The sequence below is a fragment of the Amborella trichopoda genome, chromosome 3 (assembly GCF_054954075.1).
Source record: "Amborella trichopoda isolate Santa Cruz 75 chromosome 3, AtrichopodaSantaCruz75HAP2 v2.0, whole genome shotgun sequence".
NCBI lineage: Eukaryota > Viridiplantae > Streptophyta > Magnoliopsida > Amborellales > Amborellaceae > Amborella > Amborella trichopoda.
In genome coordinates this window covers 44,862,283-44,885,667 of record NC_142338.1, presented here as the reverse complement: position 1 = coordinate 44,885,667, position 23,385 = coordinate 44,862,283, and the positions used below count along the sequence as shown (strand labels likewise).

The following is a 23,385-nucleotide window of genomic DNA, read 5'->3' as shown; positions in this document are numbered from 1 at the left end:
ACACTTTTTCAAGTAACTATCAAACTACCCCTCGTTCATACAATGAATAGTAAATTAGTAAGAGCAAAGGTGAAATTACATGCTTGTTTTGTTTAGGAGCGCCTAGATTGTCCTATCCTTATTGAAATACCAATGACAATCTTCTTCATCCATGAGAATAAATATGTGTTTTAAAGCACATATCAACTATGTGGGTGGTCCTGTGCCTGATTTAGTATTGGGCGATCCAAATCGGATGAATCGATAATTTAATAAAAATTTAAAACATAAAATTGAGAAAAAATAGAAAACTAAATAGCTCATCTATTGCGATATATTTGTCAAACACAATACTAAAGTAAATTAATAGGTTTTAAAGAGGTTAGGGCAGAGATTCCTCATTATGAGAAGGACTCGACTCAATTACCCTCCCAATTCAATTTAGAATTGACAAATTTTTAGCCGATACAGTTCTATAAAGCCATGGCATGGTGAAAACAAAGAAAAGCCTTATCTTGAAATCTTGTCCTATATTGATATGGAATTTATAGCTCAAAAATATGATATAGGTCTTATGGATTTGTGAACACTTGAAAATAGATGGTGTAGATAATACACTACAATATATGCTATTTTTTGAGCTTAAAATTCTAATTCTTTTCACAACCATAATGATTAAGTTCAAGATGATGGATTTAAAGATTTTTTTACACCATAACTATAATTTTTTATGCGCTTTGAGGTGATGTTTCATTTATTTCACAAGGCCTTGGCCCTATTTGTAAGCATTACTTAGCGGGGAAATTATTTTAGCCGGTTATTTATGAGTTCGAACACTAGGGTTCAAGTCAATCAAATACAAATAAGCATAGTTCAACATCATCATAGCTTTTTTTGTAAATTATTTGATGTCGGGTACCCAAATCCTCATCATTTATTGTGTTCTATTAAGATTCATACATTCATTAAAATTATAATTGTTATTTTATTTTTTACTACTTTCAACAATGTTCTTTTAATTTTATCCTATATCATTTTTAAATATTGTACTTGAATCAACTCGCACTTCCTAACCAGTATCGTACTTGTTATGTACCTGATTAGCTCAACTAAATCTGTTTTTTTTTACTTATCATCTATTTGAGCTAAACTCTCGTGTGTTCAAATCGACAACACAAACAAACATCTAAACGCCATCAAGATAGAACCACGGGCATTTATGAGATTTCCCTCACTACGAAGGCTACTTACACCACCAATTATTTAAAATATCCAAAAGGGACTAAAGCATCATTCCACAACGTCAACATACTTGAAATTATCTCATTTCCTAGGGGTAAATATACCAATATCAATAATTTATCTGTTTTAATTACACTCTTTTATTACAAACCCTGCAATTTAAACCTTAAACCCATTTAAATATTAACTTCCATTGAATAATCAAAGTATAAATTTCCCCTTACCCCTCCCAAGAAGCCTCCAGTGCTCAACCGACACCACCACCAGAAGTAGCAGAGCCCCCAAAACCTCAGCTAAATCCTCCTCTAAATATCGCCACGCCAAATTTGGCGGCTCTCTCTAGGGTTTATTTCTCTCTCTAAATCCAACCCCCTTTCATCAACAATGGCGGCCAAAACCCTAGCTAAAATGTTCGTTTTGTCCTCTCTCCACTTTTGTTATGGTCATGTGTAAGCGCAGCTCGACTGTAACTTTTCCTGGGTTCTTGGAACCGGAGCCGGAAAACCCTAACCCTAAACCATGAACAGTTCGGGGTGCCGACCGCCTTTTACTCCGTCACAATGGCAGGAGCTGGAGCACCAGGCTCTGATCTTTAAGCATTTGATGGCGGGGATTCCTGTTCCCCCTGATCTTTTGGTTCCTATAAGGAGGAGCCTCGAGGCCATGTCGGCGAGGTTTTTTCAGCAGCAGACTAGTAAGGGCCATGTCTCATTGTCCATTTCTGGGAGCTGTCTCTTTCTCTGTCTCTCTCTCTCTCTCTTTCCTTATGGTGGTTTCAGGTTTTATCGCTTGCATTTTCTCTCTTGGTGGATGAAGTCGCCAGTGTTTGTTGGCCATTCTTTCAGTCATTCTACATCCCTGGATCATTCCCTTGTTCTCTCTCTAGGACGATCTTTTGTTGCTCCTCCTCTATTTGAATCTCTCTCTACAACACACTATCTCTTCCCATATTCACTTTTTGACGAGATACACTCTCTTTCATCCGTTCCCTCTCTCTCTCTCTCTCTGAATTTGCCATATTTTAGAGCAATATTTTATTGGCGATTTTGGACCAATACTGCTGATCTCTCTCTCTCTCTCTCTCTTCATCTCTTTATTTTCTCTGTTTATTAATCGATGTCTCAGTTTTAGTGGCTTTGGGGCAATATTTTAATATGGCACCTCACATTCTGTTCACCCCTCTCAAAAAATCTCGATTTGATCCTCTCACTGTTCTCCCTATCTCACTTTCCTGTACACCATTTTTGTTCTCTCCGTCTCGCCAAACGCACACGCTCACACACAAGCATTTTGTTTATCTGAAAAAGATCTGAGGTATTTTGTTTTTCATGAAAATTAGGTCATTTTGAGATGGTCAATCTCTCTCTCTGTACCATTCTCTAATTTTTCTCTCTCTGTCAAAAAACCAGAGTTTTTCTCTCCTGTGTAAATGTCTTTTCTCTGCTACACAAAAACATGGATGCAGTAAATAATCTTTTAAATTCGTTTTATTCAATTCCCAAGTTCATTTGCATAGTTAATTTGTTTTTTATTTGACTATTTTCTTAGCTTATTGGCATGCTTGTTTGTTCACAAATTTTTTAAAGTGTGTTCTAGTTTATGTAAGAGTTGCTTTATTTGTTAGATCACTTAGTTTTTCTATCATATTTATGCAACAATTTAAGGAATTTCTCAAAAAAATAATAATTAAGGAATTATTGTGTTTATTTGATAATAATTAGCAGTGTCACCTGTATCTCCTTGGGATTGTTTGCACATCTATTTTTTTGTTTTTTATTTTTATTTATTTTTATTTTTTATTTTTTTTATTTTATAAAATTTTTCTTGTCATCTGCTAGTGATTTATTTTTAATTTTTTTGGTAGTTTAGGTAATAGCGATTGCTGGGTATTGCTGGTTCCTATGCTTATGCTTTATTCAATGTTTGATACTTATATTGGATTTTTTGGGTTTGTTCAATGCAATCCAATTGTACTGAATAAAAATTCTTTTTCGATGTTTTTTGGAACTCTGCTTTGATTTTTTAATTTGTGTCCTTTCTTTATGGATTTTGCTGACATGTTGTTGATTCTGGGCTTTTTCTTTTTTTGTGTGGGTCATCATTGGTGCGATGACCCTTGGGCCCTTAGCACTAAGCCAAGAATCTTATTGCGGTTTGAGTCTGGGTTTTGTTTGGTAAAATTTACTGTTTTTTGGCTGTTTCTAAAGTATCTTCTATTTCTGTTTATATTTGCCTTTTTGAGTAATATTATGTTATTGCTACCTGTTTTGCAGTTAATATCAGATTTTTGGCTCCCTGCTTGGTTTTTCCGGACAAAGTTTGCCATTCTTCTAGTGAAATCCTTTTCTTGTTTTCCCTTATTTGTTAGAATTTTTTTTACTATTATATTTTTGGGAACTTTTGCTGATCTGTGGTAGTATTATGGCTGGTTTTGGTGGGTGCTTAGCCATTTTGGATTTGTAGTGAGCTTTTCCTAGGGAAGACATCTGCTTGTTGTCATTGACTTCACTTTTGATTTGTTTGCTGTCATGCTACCATCATGTATGGCTACTGTTTTATTTCCTTTTGTTTATGCTCAAATAGTTAAACTCTCTTTGTGAGTCTTGGTTATTTTTCTGGGATGTTGTTTTCTTTGATTGTGTTGTTATATATTGCTCGTTGTCAATGATTTTTTTACTTGCTTGAGGGCCTATCAATTATGCTGGACATGTTTTGCTGTTTTGTGAAATTTATAACTATTTATTCAATCTGAGAACAGATAAAAGGAAAGGTTTGTATCCTTGTCTCACAGTTTCCTAGCTGGGTATCCATTACTTTTTCATTGATTTATGCCATGGTTCAAATGTGGCTCATTTGCCAAAACAATGAGGCAAAACGAGTTTTCTCTCTTGGAAATTTTTTAACAAGCATCTCTTAGAGTTTGTTGAGGGCGTGCTTTATAATTCAACTAGACTGACATGCAAACAGGCATAATCCCTGGCATGAGCTGCTATACCTTGAATTCCAGCTGAAATCAACAGAAATTCAGCCCATCTTTTTTCTTTGATCAATGAAATCCGGCCATGCAAAATCTCAATGTCTTCTGAAAATAATATATACACAGTCGATGGAGTTGGATTCTGGGAAGTTTTTTTGTTACCCCTGAACCCCTAAAAAACACCAACCAGAAACAAAGAAAGAAAAGGAAAAAGAAGTAAGGTGGTGAGTTTAGCCATCTTCCCTTTTTCTGGCTCGCTTTAATATTATCTTTTCAGAAGACCAACTTGGCCCTCTAAAAAGAAGAAAACCATCACTTTTGGTTCATTATCCTGACACTTATGATTTATTCCAAAAGAAAAGAAAACCATCACATCATTGGAGAATGATTTGTCGTCACTTTTATGTCAAACTGATCCTGGGGTTTTCTGCAGTGGGTTGGGGTTCCTTTTATGGGAACAAGTCGGATCCAGAGCCTGGAAGGTGCAGGAGAACCGACGGGAAAAAGTGGAGGTGCTCAAGGGATGCATATCCCGACTCCAAGTATTGTGAGCGGCACATGCATAGGGGCCGCAACCGTTCAAGAAAGCCTGTGGAACCGCAAACCGTTTCTCACTCTTCGCAAACCAGTGGTGCTCTCAACCAAACTGGAAATAGTAGCTTCCCTAACCTGCCCTTACACCCAATCACCAATCCGAATTCAGGCTCTTCAGGGCTTTGCCCTGGAAGCAATACCTCACAGTTACAAGTGGAACACAACACCTATGGGATAGGAAGCAAGGATTACAGGTATGGATGATTGTCTTATGTCTATGTGTATACATTGTGTGTGTAGATTGTGAATGTATGCACATGTGCCTGAATATTTGAGTCTTATTATGTATCTGGTGGCTGTTAGTTCTGGTCTGTTGCTGATGATGTGCTTGTGTATATTCGCACATTTGTGTAAATGTGTATTTGGGTTTTGTGTTTGTGGTTTTTATCTCAATTTAGCTGAGTTAGCATTGATAGTGAAAAAGGTCTTGGTAAGCATGGAGGTCTTTATGGATGGTCTTACTTTTTTGCATTCTTGATATAACTGCATGTTTAGATTGCTCTTTTTTTTTCTTTTTTTCTTTTGCTTTTTTTAATTTTCTTGTGGGTTAGCATCTTGAACTTGAAGAAAAACATGTGGGAACTGAGCAGTTCTTGGACTAAGATTTCCAAATTGGCAAGTTTTGAAATGAAGAAACTCCATATCTCCTTGTATCCAGTATTCAATTGTAAGTTTCTACTTGGCGTGGGGCATTTTTTTTCTCAGCTTAGCTGAAAGTAAGGCTGGCCACGTCTTGTATGTAAATTTTAACAGATTCTCTCCAAACTCTTCCTGTATTGAATTCATCAAACAGGAGATTGCCCATGCCTACCCCAATTGGGCTGGTGTGGCACTTTTGCCTAGGACATCTACATGTTTGATAGAGTCATGCCTCTTATGAAGTTCATATTCATTTCTATTCATTCTTATTTTGATACACAAAATAGTTCTGCTGTTTGTCGAGCCTTGTAAACCATTGAAACCTCTCTCGCTCTCTCTTTTTTTTTTAGACTTCTGTTTGTTTTGATAGTAAGGTCATGAAACTTTTGGGTTTTATACATTTCTGAAGCGTGGCCCTGCTCTCATCATTTCTGCAGAATAAACTTTATATTATGTGCCTTTGCTAATGATTTCTCACAATGTGCGTTCTTGTCACCCATCTGGCTGTCCTAATCATTTACTTGCAATGTTGGAAAAATGGAGGCGGGCACCCAGATACACCTTTTTGTTCGTTTTTTTTGGTGGGTGTGGGAGAGGGTGAGCATCCCTTGTCATATAAATATCTATATTGGCCAGTGTATGTGAGAGCGAGGTTTCACATCAAAGACTTGGAGGATGTGACCTTCTTTTTATGTGTAGAGATAGAGAGAATATGAGTCCATGAGAGAGAGGGGCTCAAATTGAACACATGGAAGTTCCTATGTAAAGTGAGAGCATATGGGTCCATGGGTATGTTTGTGTGCGTGTGAGAGAGCTTCTTTTTTCTCTTTTTCTTATACATAGAGAGAGAACACATGGGCCTGTGAGCGAGAAAAAAAAGCCTTGATCCTTCAGCCATTTTTATAGACCTTAGCTTTTTTTTAGGGGCTTATACTTTTTTTTGGGTGGCACTAGGTGCATAGGGGTTTGGGGGGTTAGATTACCATCCCCCCCCCCCCCCCCCCCCCCCCCTCGCCCCTCGGGCCCGTGCGCCCCCCAAAACTCTTTTCCGCCTTCGGCCAAGTTGCACCATGGCGCCACCTGGGCGCCCACCTTGAGGTCACCACCTAGGCGGCACCTTGGCTGCGTTAGGCGGGCGCCTAGGAGCAAGCATGCCTATGGTGCCTGCCTAGGGCACACCTAGGTGTTTTGACAGCCTCTTTGAACATTGTTTACTTGTAACTTCATAGGATACCACTTTTCTGCCACCTTATTACTCAGTTGCTATTCATTTTTGAGAGATGCCTTGCAAGAGCAGTTGTGGGGCATTGCAAGAAAAACATACCAGGGATTGAGTACCTTTGTCCCATGGGAAGATATCATTGGATGCAAAATACACATAGTTGCAAAAATCAATGTCAGGTGGTATGTTGGATCACTATTAGGGGCCTGTTATCTCCATATATCGCGTCACCAGGCTTCGACATCTCCAAACATGAGCATCATCAAACATCCCTCTCTCTTGTGGAATGGGACTAACCAATCAGACAGATTTCTTACATCCAAAGCACAGTTGTGTGGATCTCCCAACCTAGGTGGGGAATGCTCCTAAATCTTGCTTTGGCAATCTAGGAAGGGGTTCTTCAAGGGATCTGGATTTTTAAACTATGGGATCTCGATCCCCACTGTTAGGGAATACCTACCTTAAAGACCAAACTAATGATTTTCTTTATTTATTGAGCTAGCAATGCAACTAATTACTAATATAGCTGCATTGCTTGCTAGCTATAAATAAAGACTTTCCCAATTTAAAGAGCCTACATAGTCCTAGACTACAAATATTCTTTAAGTGTGGGATTGAATTCGCAAAAGTTTGGGATCGAGATATCTAACATGTGCATTGTACAGAGTCTAGACATTACACCCCCAATCATAGGGATCTTCCAGCCTTTCACGATCCCCCACTCCTAATCCCAAGAATTATAATCTAAATATTGTTAATTGAGACCTCATAATGCTAGCTTGAGGGGGGAGTCTGGATGATTAGGTGTTAACATAGGTAGTTTAGTACTTTAGTTATCTCTTATGAATGGAAAGTAAAATTTTGGGTTATGAGGTCTTATGCTTATCCTTACACATACATACATACATGCATATAGGTATGGAAAACGATTTTATAAGGTAACAAGCTAATTCTATTGTATAAAACACATGGTTAGAGGGATTTTCTAGGATTTCTTAGGCTAAAAAAAAAATATTTCGAAGGAACAAAATCATTTTGAATGCTTGAAGGCCTAGATCCACCATCCATTGAATGGATGGCCTGTATTTACTGAAATGGCAAACTCATTTTCTGCAAACTCATCTTTTTTACTTGTTTTGACACGTAGATGGAATGAAGATGTGTGCAAGTTTTGGGGCCCAACAAACCCCTCTAGCTCCAATGGGCTTATGCAAGTATAAGCCCATGGACTTGGATAACATCTGTGTGTGTGTGTGTGTATGTATAATGCTGAAAGGTGCAGTTCTAGTGCCACAAGCTTTTACAATGTGTGTGTGTGTGTATGTGTGCCTAATGGTAAACATAGAATATTCTACTCCAAAATTTTTTCATTATGTTCAAAAATGACTTTTGACTATAAATTGTACATGTATTTTAAAAAGAGTATTTTTGGTTATTCAAAACCCTCCAAACATCAAGTTCAAACTTAAAATGATTACTTGGGCTTTTTGAATCATGTTAAATTTAGGAAGCAATTTAAAATTAGAAATATGCTGTTTCATGGAATTTACACTGCTAATGTACTTTTAGTTTTATAAGGGTTTTTTATGGTAAAAATTTTCAGAGTAGGAAGATCTAAGTTCACAATTAGAGTGGTGTATCATAATGAGAATATTCTCAATTATTTGTGATTGTTCCGAACCACGATTAGTTTACATAGATTACAATAATGCATATTTTTTTTATTTCTTCATGTTGTCCATACTGCTTCATGGATGGTTTTCCCACCATTATAGTGGTTTGTTCTTCTTCCATGCATTCTTACGATTTTCTCCCTATCTTAATGGACATTGCAGGTATCTCCAGGGAATGAAAGAAGTTGATGAGCATAGTTTCTTCTCAGAAGCTTCTGGAAGTGCAAGGGCTCTCGGAATGGAAGCTTCTTTGGACAACAATTGGCGTCTCACGCCATCAAGAGTCTCTTCCTTTCCAATATCGAAAGCTAGAAATGGCTCCATTTTGCAAAACAATTACCCCCAGCTTCAAAACCTAGAAGATCTAGGGAACACTACCTTTCCCTCTGCGCTGTCAAAGCAGCAACAACATTGCTTTTTGGGAAGTGAATTTCGTTCAACAGAGACGATGAAAGTTGGGCAGGAGCAGGAAGGCCAACCACTACGCCACTTCTTTGATGACTGGCCGAAAACTAGAGATTCTTGGGCTGATTTAGAAGATGAGAGAGGGAATAGGACCTCCTTTTCAACTACTCAACTCTCTATTTCCATTCCAATGGCCTCAAGTGATTTCTCTGCTACAAGTTCGCAATCGCCAAATAGTAAGTAAACAAAAAGCCTTTTTCTTGAAAGTGTGAGCAAAAAATGCCATGAATTGATTGGATTCATCCATGGTCAAATAAGACTGTAAAACCATAATTGATTGGATTCATCACCATCCAATGAAAAGATTGATGGTGATGGGGATAGTTGGACGCACAATTGGGGTCACACATTGTTCCGTCCACTCTACATTTGTCATTTAGATAGACATTATCCAATGGTCCATTGGATTATGGTATTGTTGATTTGAATTCAGTGGATTCAATTCATGTTGAAATGAATTGGGTTATTGGCCTATATACTAATACTGGTCATGACTCATGACATCCCAACTTGGTTGAGCCATTGAGGATTGGTAGTAAGAAGGCTTTTGAATCTGCAGTCTCAAAAAAATGCTAATTTTCAAATTTCAGATCCAATATCCAACAAAGATATTGAATGGAAGCTTTTTACGGATTTTTTACCAAAAACAAACTCCCCTTCAAATGGGTCTGAAATTTGAAATTTCAGTTTCTGTCCTTCCAAAAATTTGAAACCTTAAACCTTGCCTTAAACTAAATTGCATCACCAATGTAATGATGTGAGCCCCTGCATGATTGTTCTCAACTTCCATGTTGCAGATGATTGATCTTAAATATGCTCAGTGTCGCTGAATTTCGTGCTGATGCCCAGTTGTAGAAGACATGGTTTTTTCCTTGTGGTTATGGAAAGAAGTGTTATTGTACCATTGAAGTTTTAAATTTTCTTATGCTCTGTTTCTATCATGACTCTCCTTTGTGATTTGGGTAAACTTGTCATGAAATGGCCGAATAATCTGGTTTTCTGGTTTCATTTTGTAATGTGATATCAGAATTGTGCCATTGTGCTAGATTAATTTGTCTCCCTCCCTACTGAATCACTTGTAGAGGCTCTTACTCCAATGCAAGTTTCTTGTCCACAGTAAAGAAATGGTCAATGGGTTTCCCTGATGATTTTGATGTGTTTTGCGTAGATGGAGATATGCAAACTCCACACCTAGTAACAGCAATCGCATGATTCTTTATGTCGGATTTTCCACAGTAGCCAAAATGCAAATGCTGATTTCCTTGAAAATTTCACTGTTGGATTTATTGTCTGTTTTACAGCTTTATGAGCCTATTACTCATTTCTTGATTTCCTTGTGCATTTTAGTTTGGACGCGGTTAGCATGCGGCCGGTCCACATATTGTAGAAATGTCTTCATATTGTAGAAATGCGGGCTTGGCAATAAACATATTTTTAAAATATAATTTGAACCTAATTTTTAAATAATATATAATCTTTAACATGGAGATCATGAATAATGATTTTTTTTTTTTTAAAAAACTCGAAATAATAATTATATTAAAAAACATGTGGACCGTTACAATTGTTTTAGATGGACCACCTATTTGCACGGTTTATACCTCTAGATCGAAATGCTGTCCAGCCTTCGAAACAATTGTTCTTTTAGTTTTACTATCCATTAATAAATAACATACTATCTCAAATTTAACTGTAGGATCCGGTTTCTATGTGGCCAAGCCCCCCGTATATGTAGAATTGCGGGCCTCTTAAGAAATCTATTTTTGAGATGGAATTTAAGACTTAATTTTTAAGGAAATGTAATTTGTAACATGGAGATCATGAATATGAAAAATAAAAAAAATAATAAAAATAATAATTTTAATAAGAAAACATTTGGTCCGTTGGTTTCCATTGTTTTTAGATTAAACACTTACTTGCATCAATTTTTAAGATGGATGCTTTACACTTTCTAGACTGTATATGTAGAGATGTGGTCTAGCCCGTATGAAACAATTTTCCTTAACTATATTGGGTCATTCTTCTTGTGACCACTAGTTCCATGATCTAGTGGTACAAATTTTCATGCTATGCCTTTGTTCATTCCAATCTTGTTCAACGTTTTTAATGAGTTAATAATGGTTGGTTCGACCTAAATTGGTCAAACATGGTTTATGATTGATTGCGAACTAAATTCATATTTTACTTTGGATTAGACTAAGCCAAGACAATGGCCAATGGTTGACTAGTCGGATTAACCGATCTTGTATAGTCTTGATTAGTGTTTAAATAATATGTACTGTGTGGAAGGTGGTAATCTTAAGAAATTAAAGCAAGCAGCATCTTAAATCTTGCTAAGAGGCATATTTGGTGTTAGAAACCCTTATAATGACCTAAAAACCATTTTTACACCTAGTCAAGAAATTAAAATTCCAAAAATAGTGTAGATTGGGCATATCTAATTATTTAAACATTTTAAAAATGGACGGTCTAGATAATGTGTTACAAGATATTATTTTAGGACCTGAAATCCTTTTTCTTCATATCTATACCCTTTTTGATTGAGGAGATTAATTGTAGAAGTCTTTCACATTGGAACAGCCTTTTCAAATGGATTTTCAATGTTTATTTTACTTTAAGGTTAGCACCTTGTATGAACTTTTTTAAACTTGTGCAAACTTGCCTAAGTAGAACTCAAAGTAGACTTACCCGGGTTTTACAGTACTCGGGGAAGTAAACTGAGTACAGTAATCAGAGAATAGAAGAGGTGCCTTAGGTAAGTGATGCGTCCCCTTTTTCATTCTTCTCACTCATCGGACCCTGAAAACTCCAAATTTTGATCCAAAATCTAAACCTAAGATTGATTTTCAATAGATCTCCTTATTGGGAGCCTTAGAATCAAGAGGGAACCACTAGATTTGACAGATCTTGTAAATCAAAGAATTGGACAAGTTTGGGCTTAATTTTGAATTTTTCCGATTCCTTTGACACTGATGGTCGATATTTGATGAAAATCAACTCCAAGACCCAAATTTGTTTTCTTGATCCAACCATAGGGTATTGTTTACATAAAAAGACTTAAGCTTTCATAGTTTTGAATTTCGGAATTGACTATTTATCTAAATTTTTCAAAGGCCTTGATCTCCTTGATCCGAAGTTGAAACCCAAAATGTGTTTAGTGCTTTGGTTGGGCCTGTATAAGGAAAGCTTTGACAAGGATTTGAAGCACCAATTCTCATTAAGCACAAATATCGGGAAATTGCCCTTGAAATTTTGGGTAAATTTTATTTTTCTTTAAAAACATAAAATTGGTTTAATCTTAGTATTGTCAATAAATCAGATGATTATTTTTATTGTTGCGCAATTTTATTACATTTTTTGTTGCATTTAATCGAAAAGCGTATATTGCCAATATATATATTTTCAATCTTCTTATATGTAAAGGAACCATACTTTTTTGGCCTGTTTTGTAAAAATATTTCATGTTTTGCACATTTTTTATGTTATTCATAAAATTTTCTCACGACTATTAATTTTTTAATTATTTCAAGCTCTTCTATTTTTTAGATTGTTACCTATTTCATATGACTTTTTCCCCGTCCTTTCATGGACTTGAGCTAGACTCACGCATGATTCGGGGAACAGCCGAGTCTCAAGCCCACGTAAGCTATTTTATATGGGGCTTTCTATGTTTTTTTTACAACATAGAAGTTCTATCTTTCTCTTTTTCCAAACGTCTATTCTGAATTGAGGGCTAAGATTGCCCCAATCACAATGTCACGTCTCTATACTATTTTATTTTTAATTTTGTCTATAAACTATTTTGACACTAAATTTGGGACGTCCATTCTTCTATTAAACTCGCACTAGCAAAAAATATAAAAAAAATATTTTCAATAAAATAAAATGATAAAAATACCTCTAAAAGTTTCAAGGGGTATTTTGATTATTATATTTTATTGAAAAATTATTTTTAATATGTTTTATAGGTGCGCCTCAATGAGAAGATGGCACGTACCAATTTTCATATTCATACAATTTGTATAAAAAAAAACTAAAAATAAAATACTTTGAGACGTTGAATCTAAGATCAAACGGTGAGTGGCTCTCTTGATCAAAATTAGACGGCTGGATGATAGGGGGCGGATAGAACTTCTATGCTGTAAGAGAAGTATATAAACCTTTCCCATTTTATATGGCCTTCATTACACTTACGTGGATATAGATCTTGCCATAAACGTTGGCGAGGTAAATAGGAATCAAGGCAGACTCTCTTGTCAGGAGGTTCCTCCTTTCTTAAAACTATTGTTTCTGATTCTGTAATTTCTAGCTTAATACAAATGTGGAATTTCTATCACCCAAAAAAAAAAAACAAATAAAGAAAAGAAGAAGAAAGAGGGAAGGAGTCATGGCGCGTATCATCAATCGATGGAGTACTAGCTAATTGGACGATTGTCCGCCATCTATTCACCAAAAATGTGAAGTTAATTTGCAAAGTAATAGCCTTCAATCATGATATCACACCTAACACCATTTTATTTTTTTACTTTTTGTATAGGGTGTGGTTTGTACAAGCCCTAAATAGCCAAAGTAAGACGCACCACCCAATAAAGTCAAGATATTGGAAATCTTTGTGATGGCCTTAAAATTTATTTTTCATCAATAATATAAAATTTAGAGTTTCAAATATGGAGTAGATAGAGCAAATCTATGAACTTTTGAAAATTGACGGTTCAAAAAACATATTACAAAGTACACTATTTCCAAAACTTGAAATGTACTTTTTTATGTCCATATATCTTGAAGTCGAGATGACCATTTTGAAGCTTTTTGGGCATCAAAACTACCTTATCTAGTTAATTTTTTAGTTGCGCCTAATTTGATTGTTTAGGGCCTCACCCTAGTGCAAACTTTTTTCCTTTTATATAAGGGTGTGGTTTGTATAAGTTTGAGGCCATAATAAATCAAAATAAAGTGCCCTTTCAAGTAGTACCAAAATATGTTGTCTAAATATTAAAAATACTTGCAGGGGCTTGAAAATTTATTTTCATTTGTAATTATAAAAGTTAAACATCAAAAAACAATATAGATCAAGCAGATCTCTGAACACTTGAAGATCTTGAAAATTGACGATCTAGATAACACATTACAAGATACACTATTACCAAGAGTTGACATCTATTTTTTTTATCATTTATGTACATCTTAAGGTCTGAGATGATTGAATTGAATCAAAACAACCTTTTCTAATGAATTTTTGTGTTGCGCTTTAATTTGATTATGTTGGGCCTCACCCTTATGTAAATTTTTTCTTTTATATCAATCTTCTTCATATTAAATTCTTCATATTAAATTTGTGGCATGCTGATTCTTTAAGGGGGGAAAAAAAATCTTTCAAACAAAAGAAATGACAAATGCCTTTAAAATTGGGAAAATATCATTCAAGGGACCCTTACAATATTATTAAAAAGGTCAAATTATAGTTATATTTTTATTTGTCATTTCAATTAGATATCTCCTAAACGAAAAACTTTGAGAATACTTGTGATTGCCTTATTCAGTATTTAGAATTCAGAATAATGATGGCCATTTCTGTAATTTCTTTCTCTTTGGAGGCACGCAACAAGGGCACTCCCAACTCTTCTGGAGCGTGTCGTAATAACCTCATTCGGAAAAAACGTAACGTAACCTCCCCAAGAATTATTGGCATTCACCGGCTCACCCATCCAATTCGAAAGTAGTCCACCCCACCTCCAAGTGAATATTGAGTCGCATTCTGTGAAACACTCAAGAGACACTCTATTACATAGATCCTAGACGGCTGTTATCAAAGAGAGATCTTGGACGGGTGTTATCAAAGAGAAATTGTTTTGAATGGAACGCTCATACATAAGCAATGGAATGCTTATAGTATCTCCATTCCCTAATAAATGGATATTTTTAGTATCGGTATAAATGACATTTCCCTTGTGTTAGGCTGTAGATGAACCCCCCAATCTAAAGCCGATTGGTGCTCCAACCCAGTTCCAACAATGCATTTCTTGAACCAAGAAAGCGGAACTGCTCGACGTTGCATATTAGAACTCACTGGCCATTTACATCGGCCCCCCACAAAGAACTCCGATCTAACAACCGATCGATACAGACCGATTCATTTTGCTGATTCAATGGCCTGTCTGAGTGCATGGACGAAGGAACGAATATATCACCGGTGAGGGTCATCTTGGAAGGAGAATGTATCGAACAACATGGCGTTTTGATTGATAACTGCGTGGTATCCGAGCTGGATTCAATGTAGGGCGGGCCAAGATGGGAGATTCATCTTATATGTAGAAAGAGGGGCTCATTCATTGCAACACGGTGAACCATCACCGTCATTCACCTTCATGAATGAACCAGGGCTGGTAAAACTTGGTTTCGGGTTGGAACTTGGAAGAGGAAATTTCGATTTTAGGTTAAAAGTGAGGGAATGGGCTTTTGTGCATCCAATAAGGAGGAGGTAATTTTGAAAGTAATAAAAAGTAAAAGCCCGATAAATGGTGAAAGATAAAAAAAGTAAAATTTGAAATATCATCATTTTCATCATTTTAATTTTTTTTTAATTAATTGGGGTTGGTTATATGAATCCTGGTTCTCCATTATGTTCTATTAAAGGCTATATTCTCAGTGAAGCCATAAATCCCCCATGTCTTTTCGGACTACTTCCAACCACGTTATTTTCGACCTACCGTTTGCTCTTTTCAGTCAGTAAATTTTGAAATATCAAAAGTAGATAAGTCTATTAAATTTTCCTTAATCTAATGGTTGGGATCTAAAATCATCCCAAATCGATTGTCTATAATTACACATGATCATTCCCTTGTAAGGGAAAAAAATAACTAAACTCCTTCATGCTAGGCGTCAAGTACTCTTGAAAAAATTGAAAGGGAATGAAGATGGGTGGCCAATAGAAAAGGAAAGGGGTATCATATACTTCTAAGAAAAAGTTTATATAATGATGCAGCCTTATAGTGTAGAACTACAGATGCACATAAAAAATCTATCAGAAAATATAGTTTTAATGTTGAAAAACCCTTTGATTGATCATCTCGACATCAAGATGTATGAACATGAAAAATAAAAATATTTTAAGTCTAAAAAATAGTGCATTTTACAACATATTATCTACACCGTCCATTTTTAAGATTTTTATATGTTTATAGATCTACTTGATTTTAATCCTTTTTGAAATTTAAAATTTTATAATTAGATATAAAAATAGATTTTGAGATAATCCTAAAAACATTTTACATCAAAATTATATACCATGATAAAATTTGAATGTGCTCCTTACCTCTACAGCTACAGATGCATCCGTATACCGATTGCACCCATCCTTCTATGTTACCCATCCTTTTGTCCTAATCCCATGTTTTCTTGGTTCAAATCAGACCATTGGTTAAATGTAGACTTTAACCTCTCTATCTCCCAAAAACAAAAATCCAAATTGACCGGGAAAATTCACATAATCTCCCCAGTTATAGCTGCATTCCCATAATTACCTTTCATTTAAAAGTCTTCTACACTCAATACCCGAAATATCTTATTTTCTTACTTTCTCCCAAGATCAATTTTTCAGGATAAAAATACCCTTGTTAAATGAATTTAATAAATAATTTGAATTAATCCAAAATCGAAGCAACTCTATAAAACAAGGGTTTTCTCTTGTTGGAGCACTCTCCCCCTAAAAAACATAAAGGGTGTGGTTTCTATAAGGTTGAAACTTTAAACAATCCAATTAAGGCGCACCTCCAAATTTTATCATAACATACAAATTTGGTATAAAATAATATTAGGATTATTTCAAAATTTATTTTCATATCTAATTATAAAATTTTAATTTTCAAAAATAGTTAAAATCAAGTAGATCTATAAAAATATGAAAATCTTGTACATGGACGGTCTAGACAATATATTATATGTATTATTTCTAAGACTTAAATATTTTTTTTTTTCATATTGATGCATGTCCATGATCAATTAGAGAGTTTTTTAATATTAAAACAAGATTTTCGATGGATTTTTGCAGTGCATTATATAAACTTTTTCCAAACATAAGTCCAATCATGCTCTCTCTAAGGTTTTCAAAGAAAACCCAATAGTGGCAAGCAATCCAAAATCTCTCTCTTAAGAAGACCGGAATAACAGCTGAAACAAACCCATAAAAAGAAGAGAGAAAATAGAGCATGAATTTCACATTTTGGTTTTCAGTTGCATTCTCCTCATTATGGATACGTAATTTTATTAACATAAAGAGAAATATAAATGCTACAAAATACTCATGAATGCTTGTGAATGGTTAGAGAGACAAAGAGCAGAAAAATGGCAGCAGTGGGTAGAGAGAGAAAGAGCATAAACATGACAGCTTCCACTTTTTGATCACCTAATAACCCAAGAAATTAATTCTGGCTCTGAACCTCTAGTTTTCAGTTATATTCTTCGAATTTTCTGATACATAATTTTCAGAAAGAGAGAGAATAAAAAATGCTCATCAATCCTTATGAATGTGTAGAGAAAGAAAGAGCATAAACAATGCTCATGAATGCTTCTTGGAATATCTTTGTTTTCAATCTCAGCAATATCACCTAGTAGTTGAAACCAGGCTTCACCATGGCTCCTTCTCTGGCCGTGTTGGAGAGGGGTGTTTCATCAGAGGGATCATTTACACTACTAGCCTTCTGAAAACCCTAAATTCTGCAGATTTAGGCCAACAGGTTTAGTTTTGTGGAACTTAGAAGCTTTCTTGCGTTGGGACAAAGAGAGAGAGAGAGTTAAGAGAAAGGTATCACATTCTGAATTGTGGGCTGCAATTTTGAATTAATTTATTAAATTTATTTTAACGATTTTTCCCTCCTAAAATATGCTAAAAAAATGATTTAGAGGAGAAGAAAAAAAAAAGAAAGTTTTTTAGGGTATTGGTGTGGTGTCTATAAGGTTGCAATCTTAAACAATCCAATTAAGGCACACCTCCAAATTTTATCATAACAATTAATTTTAATTAGGATTATCTCAAAATCTATTTTCATATCTAATTATAAAAGTTTAAAATAAAAAAATTGTTGAAATCAAGTAGATCTATAAACATATGAAAATCTTAAAAATAGACCGTCTAGATAATGTGTTGCAAGATGCATTATTTGTTGGACTCAAAATCTTTTTTTTTTCATATTCATACATCTAGTTGTCGAGATGATCAATTAGAGGGTTTTTACACATTAAAACAATTTTTTTCCATGGCTTTTTAGAGTGCATCTATAATTCTACATTTTAAGGTTGCAACCTTATATAAACTTTTTCGGAGTGTAGAAGTATTTTGAATGGAGGGTATTCTAAGGAGAAAGCTATGGCTTATTTTTTTGTTTTTTTGAGAGGTTGAGGGGGTTTATCATGTACATTAATTTAATTAAAATACCTATAAGAGATTAATTATTGAACAATTTACCTATTTGTTACCATTCCAAGTCAAGGCCATGTCCTTTGTGATAGGTATTTTGAACTTAAATCTGAGGACATGCTAAAGTGTTAATTTATGAATATCTCATGTATATATAGATTTCTCTTATTTTTACGAGTGATTTACGTACGGACTAAAAAATATTATCTAAAATAAAAATATAAAATACTCCTAAACGGAAATTATAAGGAAGGTTGGTCAACCCATATTTTTTTTTAAAATTACCTCTCAATCTGAAGATACAGTCCGAGCATCTTCGGACCACATTTTAATTTTATTTTATTTTTTAGTTTTTTTGCTAGTAGGGAAGTGCTCAAGTGATCATAGGATCGCTCGTTCCTAAGCAATCTAAGGTTCCCATTCTTGGAGGGCGAGGTAATTTTGAAAAAAGATAAAAAAAACATGAATTGATCAACTTTCTTTATAATTTGTATTAAAAAATACGGAGTATTTTGTAATAGAAACAAAGCATGGCAGATGTCTCTAACACCCCTACATGGAGATAACGACCAAAGAAAGAAGGAATGAATTATGTAAAAACCAATCAAAACAAAAAGGAAGTAAATCAAAGAAATTAATTATAATTCAACACCAAAAAAAACATAGCTTAAAGAATTTAGAGGGTTTGGGGGAAGGCGCGAGGGAGAGAGAAAGTATGTGTGTTTATATGGATTGGCATGAGAGAGAGAGGTTTACGAGGATTAGGATGAGAGAGAGTTTACATGGATTGATTGGCATGAGAGAGAGAGGAAGTTTAGGTGAATCAGAGGAGGTCATGTGGATTAGAATGAAAGAGAGAGAAGTTCAGGTGGTTTGGGAGTGAGAGAGAGATATTCTGCATTGCTGCAATTCATAGAAGTGAAAAATATTAGATAGCCAATATTTAGCACTTGTATAGTTGTCTCTCTCTCTCTCTCTCTCTCTCTGACATCTTGATTCTGGTGTAAATTTGATTTTGCCTGCCTTTTCATGCCCTAAAATATCCAGATCTTAAGTGAAAAATCAGAAGTTACGAAGATAAAGACAGACAATATTGGAAAGCAAACGACATTCTTCTTATTCGATAGATGTCTTGAAAATGAGAATGAAGTTCCTACTAAATTGTAGACTTTGGAAAGGAAATTCCATTTTGCGTCATACTGCAATGAATTTGAGAACAAGTTCATCTTATCTTCAAGAAATAAAGAAAAATAGCAGAGTAAAAGAAGCGCTTAAAAAGAAAAAAAAAATTAAGAGAAGAATTTGAAAGAAAGATACCTCACTGCTTACTGGGATTCAACTCTCAAATCACAAACTTTCTACAACATCAAATAGGTGGGAAAAGTCGGTTTTTTTTTTAAATTTTAATTTTATTTTCAAAGTAGGGCTAAAAACAGAAAACATTCTATATCTTAGTCTGTTTGATATTGACGATATTAGACAATCTTAAAACCCACTTGTGTTTGACATCAATAATATCAGACATCTCTAAATCTTTGCCTTTGGGCCATCCAATTTTTTCAACAGACCGGGTGGTCCCAATGTAATTTTGGAGAAAAAGTGGAGCGGACTCGATGGTAGGGAATTGGTCCGTCTTTTGTGGTAATTTCGAAAAGGACCATTGTGTTAATTACATGGGTTCCGTGCAATTTGACATCTTAACCCTTTCTCAGAAGGGAATAATAACACTTCGCAAATATATTTTTCCCGATCGTCTTTCTCTCTCACATTTCTGCTTAGCGGTAACGGTGGATAGAACATTAAACAGAGTGCAATGAGAGGGAGAGTGTTGAGAGCTGGGGAAATGCCCTAATTTATCTCTCTCTCTCAATACTCCCTTACTCAATCATAAGATTTTCTCTCTCATCAAATGTATGCTACTTCTCCGTTCATTTCCTACATTTTCTGTCCCATTTGATACGTACTGCTCTCTCTCGTCCTCTTTGGGGGCGACTGTTAATGGCTCTCTAATGGGGTGGGGGTGGAAAATCTATGAAGGAAGCCTGGTATTTGTCTCTCTATCTCTGTTAGGATGGGCAGGTCTCTGGTTCTTGAATCGCAGGCTTTACAAGGAATACGAGGAGAAGAGGGCTCTGGTTCAGATCCTCTTCAGCGTTGTCTTTGCCTTCTCCTGCAACCTCCTTCAGCTTGTGCTCTTTGAAATCATCCCTGTTCTCTCCAAAGAGTAAATTTTCTCTCGAGCTCTTGTAATGTTACTGTGACACCTACTTTAGGAGTAAATTTCCTCTCTCTAGCTCTTGCAAATTTTACAGTGACACCAATATTCCCTGACAAGTTCTAATCATGAAGTGTTCCTCTCATATATCAATTGTGCACCATCGTGTTTCTCTTTTGCACAAATGATAGCAAATTTTGTCTCTTGCGATTAGCAATAGCATTGATCAATTGTATCTTTTAATCTCGTTCTCTCTCTCTCTCTCTCTCTCATAATTTTCAAGTGCACATGTTTTAATCTTCTGCATTTGTTTAATTTGCATCAATTGCTTACATTTTTCAAATTTTCTGTCTGTCTCTTGCATTAATTAATGACATGATCAATATTGTTTGTTCACACAGATTACTTGCATAAGATCTTCTGAAAATCAGTTTTGTTCCGTAACTTCCTTGTTATTGTGCATTGTCAATTTTGTTTGCGTAGTTGAATATCTGGCTTTTATTTTGAGCTTTAGCGTGCATTATTTGCTATCCTTCTTTATTATAAAATGTTATTCATTTTGTTTGTCCTTAGGTTTATTGGTAGTTTTTCTTGCTCTCAAGGTTTGATATTGGTTCACTAACCCATTTACTAGACATAGACATGATTACTTAATTAGCAAGCTGTTGCTACTCGTTGGAAAGGAAGGTGAGTTTTCTCCTCAAAAGGACAACTAATGGTCCTACTTTAACTGATCCCATCTTCTCTTCCCCAATACACTCTGTCTCACAATTACGTATGGACATCCATGTAACTTGCCTCAAAATCCAAGGTTGCACTATTTATGTAAAATTGTAGAAGCCCATATGCTGTCATCAGGGATAGATGAAGGCTGCCCAAATGAGGGAACGATCCAGAAATGTAACGGGTTGTGAATCATATCCTTTAGAACATCAATCTGGAATTTGGCAATCTGAAATTGTAACAACACTTTCTTGAGATAGATGTGGTCACTAATTTTCAAAAAGTAATGCATGCTCAATTCATTGTTAGACAAACCGGCCGGGTCGAACTGCACCCAATCAAGTTGCCCGGAACCGGCTCATCAGCGGGTCCGGTTAAGCCTGGTTTTGGTGGTCAAGTTCCCAAGTGTGAAAAAATTCACAAAAAAATTATTAAAAAATACAAAAAATAAGAAATTTATTTGTAATGTGTTTTCTACCATTTTGGCAAAGCTTGGAATATAGTTTGGCCATGAATGCTTATTTTTACATTTTCCCATCTTTTTTTGCATTATTTCTAAAATACCCCTAGTCACAAATTGATTTTTCAAAATCTATTTTTCACTACTTCTTTAAACTCATCTAGATGTGTTTGGTTTAATTTACTTTAAACATATTTTTGATATTTTTTTGGATTTTTTTGTATTTTTAAACACTTTTTTATCTAGCCAGTAGCTGCCCGACCGGGTCGGTTACCCTGAACTGGCCATGGCCGGGTTCTGTTCCTGGGTCGTGTTTTCCAACATTGGCTCAAGTAGTGAAAGGGGATGCATGATGAGGGGAAGATTCATATGAGAAGATCACATGTTGTGTCCTTCAGGCAAAGTAACTTTCCTGATGAAGTGAAAGGGTGAAAAAGAGAGCTTGTGGCTTATTAGAAATTCTTCTTTATCTTACTCTTAAATCTCGCTTTATAGCATTGCATCAGCTAGCTATATCTTGACTTGTGCTTGTAGCTAGGTCAAGTGTAAGAGTTTGGTAGAGTAATGTGACTAAGGCTGGAATTCAATATGTTGTATGTTGGATATGGAAATTCTTCTCATGTTTCCTTCATTTATATACTTCACACCAGATTGTGTGGTCTATAGATCTTTAGTTTGAGTGCACAAGACTCAATACTTTGTTGTCTAACTAAGAGGATTGGTGCTCACTCTAACCTCCCCCCGATTTTATTCTATTGAAATGGTTGTTTAAGAGGAAACATGTGATTGCCCCTTGACCACCTGTCATTGAGTGATTCTGGGTCCTTCTTTGGTGAGGGTCCACAATCTCTCTTTCCTTGATTGTAAATCAGTATTATCGTATCAAATTATCTCTTTTAGTTATGGAGATGTCCTTATATTGGGCAGTAGATTCATTTTCCTCTAAGAAGTAATCTGCATAACTAGTTCTCGACTGCTGTGATGATGCATGGGTCTATGTATATGTATGCTTGTTATACGGAGGGACGCCTGTGATGCATGGTTCTATGGATATGTATGGTTCTATACGTGCAGTAAATTCCATCCTCATTTGAAGCCCTATATTTTAATTAGGAAAATTGATTCTCAAATAGAAATATCAAATTTTAAGGTTATAAATTTTTCTTTTTCAATATCTAGAGGACATCAATTTAGGATTTCTTAAAATTTAGTGAAAGCCTTAATTTATTAGGAAGTTTTATCTAAGTTGAATAGGAAAATTAATTTTCAAATAGAATTCGTAGATTTTTTAGGCTATAAAGACTGTTTTTAATATTTAAAGCGACTTAAATTTACAATTTCTTTGAAATTGTATGGGAAACCTGATTCATTAGGAAACTCCACCCATGTGCATTAGTGTTTAGGAGATTCAAGTGGAGACTTAACTACATAGAGCGTAGTGCAACACACACTTAGTGTGGATCTGTGACATACTCACCATCCTTTATAATATTGTAAAAATCTTTGCTATATTATAAAGCATGATGCTATGTCAACAAACTATGTATCGCAGCACGCCCTATATATTTCTACTTCAGCTTGGATTTCCTAAACTAACAAGGTTTTCTAATGGACAATGCTTCCTAAAAACATTTAAGAATTAAAAAATTTAAAATCTATCTAGATATTGAAAAAAAATATCGGCAACCTCAAAATGAAGTAAAAATAGCGTTATTCAAAGTAAATTGCTGTAGATCACATTTTTGGCCATAAATAGCTAAAAATAGTTGGAAATTGCAAACAAG

At 35.2% G+C, this 23,385-nt stretch overlaps 2 protein-coding genes across 3 annotated transcripts in view; both read left to right on the top strand.

Annotated features, from left to right (window-relative positions):
- The first annotated feature begins 1,463 nt into the window (after positions 1-1,463).
- Positions 1,464-9,916, top strand: LOC18443969 (growth-regulating factor 4). The gene is made up of 4 exons (XM_006854148.4): positions 1,464-1,915; positions 4,632-4,986; positions 8,489-8,967; positions 9,589-9,916. The coding sequence occupies exons 1-4, from the start codon at positions 1,741-1,743 to the stop codon at positions 9,594-9,596; spliced, it is 1,017 nt and encodes a 338-aa protein (XP_006854210.1). The 5' UTR covers positions 1,464-1,740; the 3' UTR covers positions 9,597-9,916.
- Positions 9,917-19,958: 10,042 nt separating this feature from the next.
- Positions 19,959-23,385, top strand: part of LOC18443970 (GPCR-type G protein COLD1) — a 44,816-nt gene continuing 41,389 nt past the window's right edge. For both annotated transcript variants that reach the window (XR_016051272.1, XM_006854149.4), the window contains exon 1: positions 19,959-20,427. Coding sequence is in view for 1 of the 2 variants with exons in the window: in XM_006854149.4 (XP_006854211.3) it covers positions 20,117-20,427 (311 nt within the window). In the remaining variant the exon portion in view is untranslated. The remainder of the gene's footprint in view (positions 20,428-23,385) is intronic.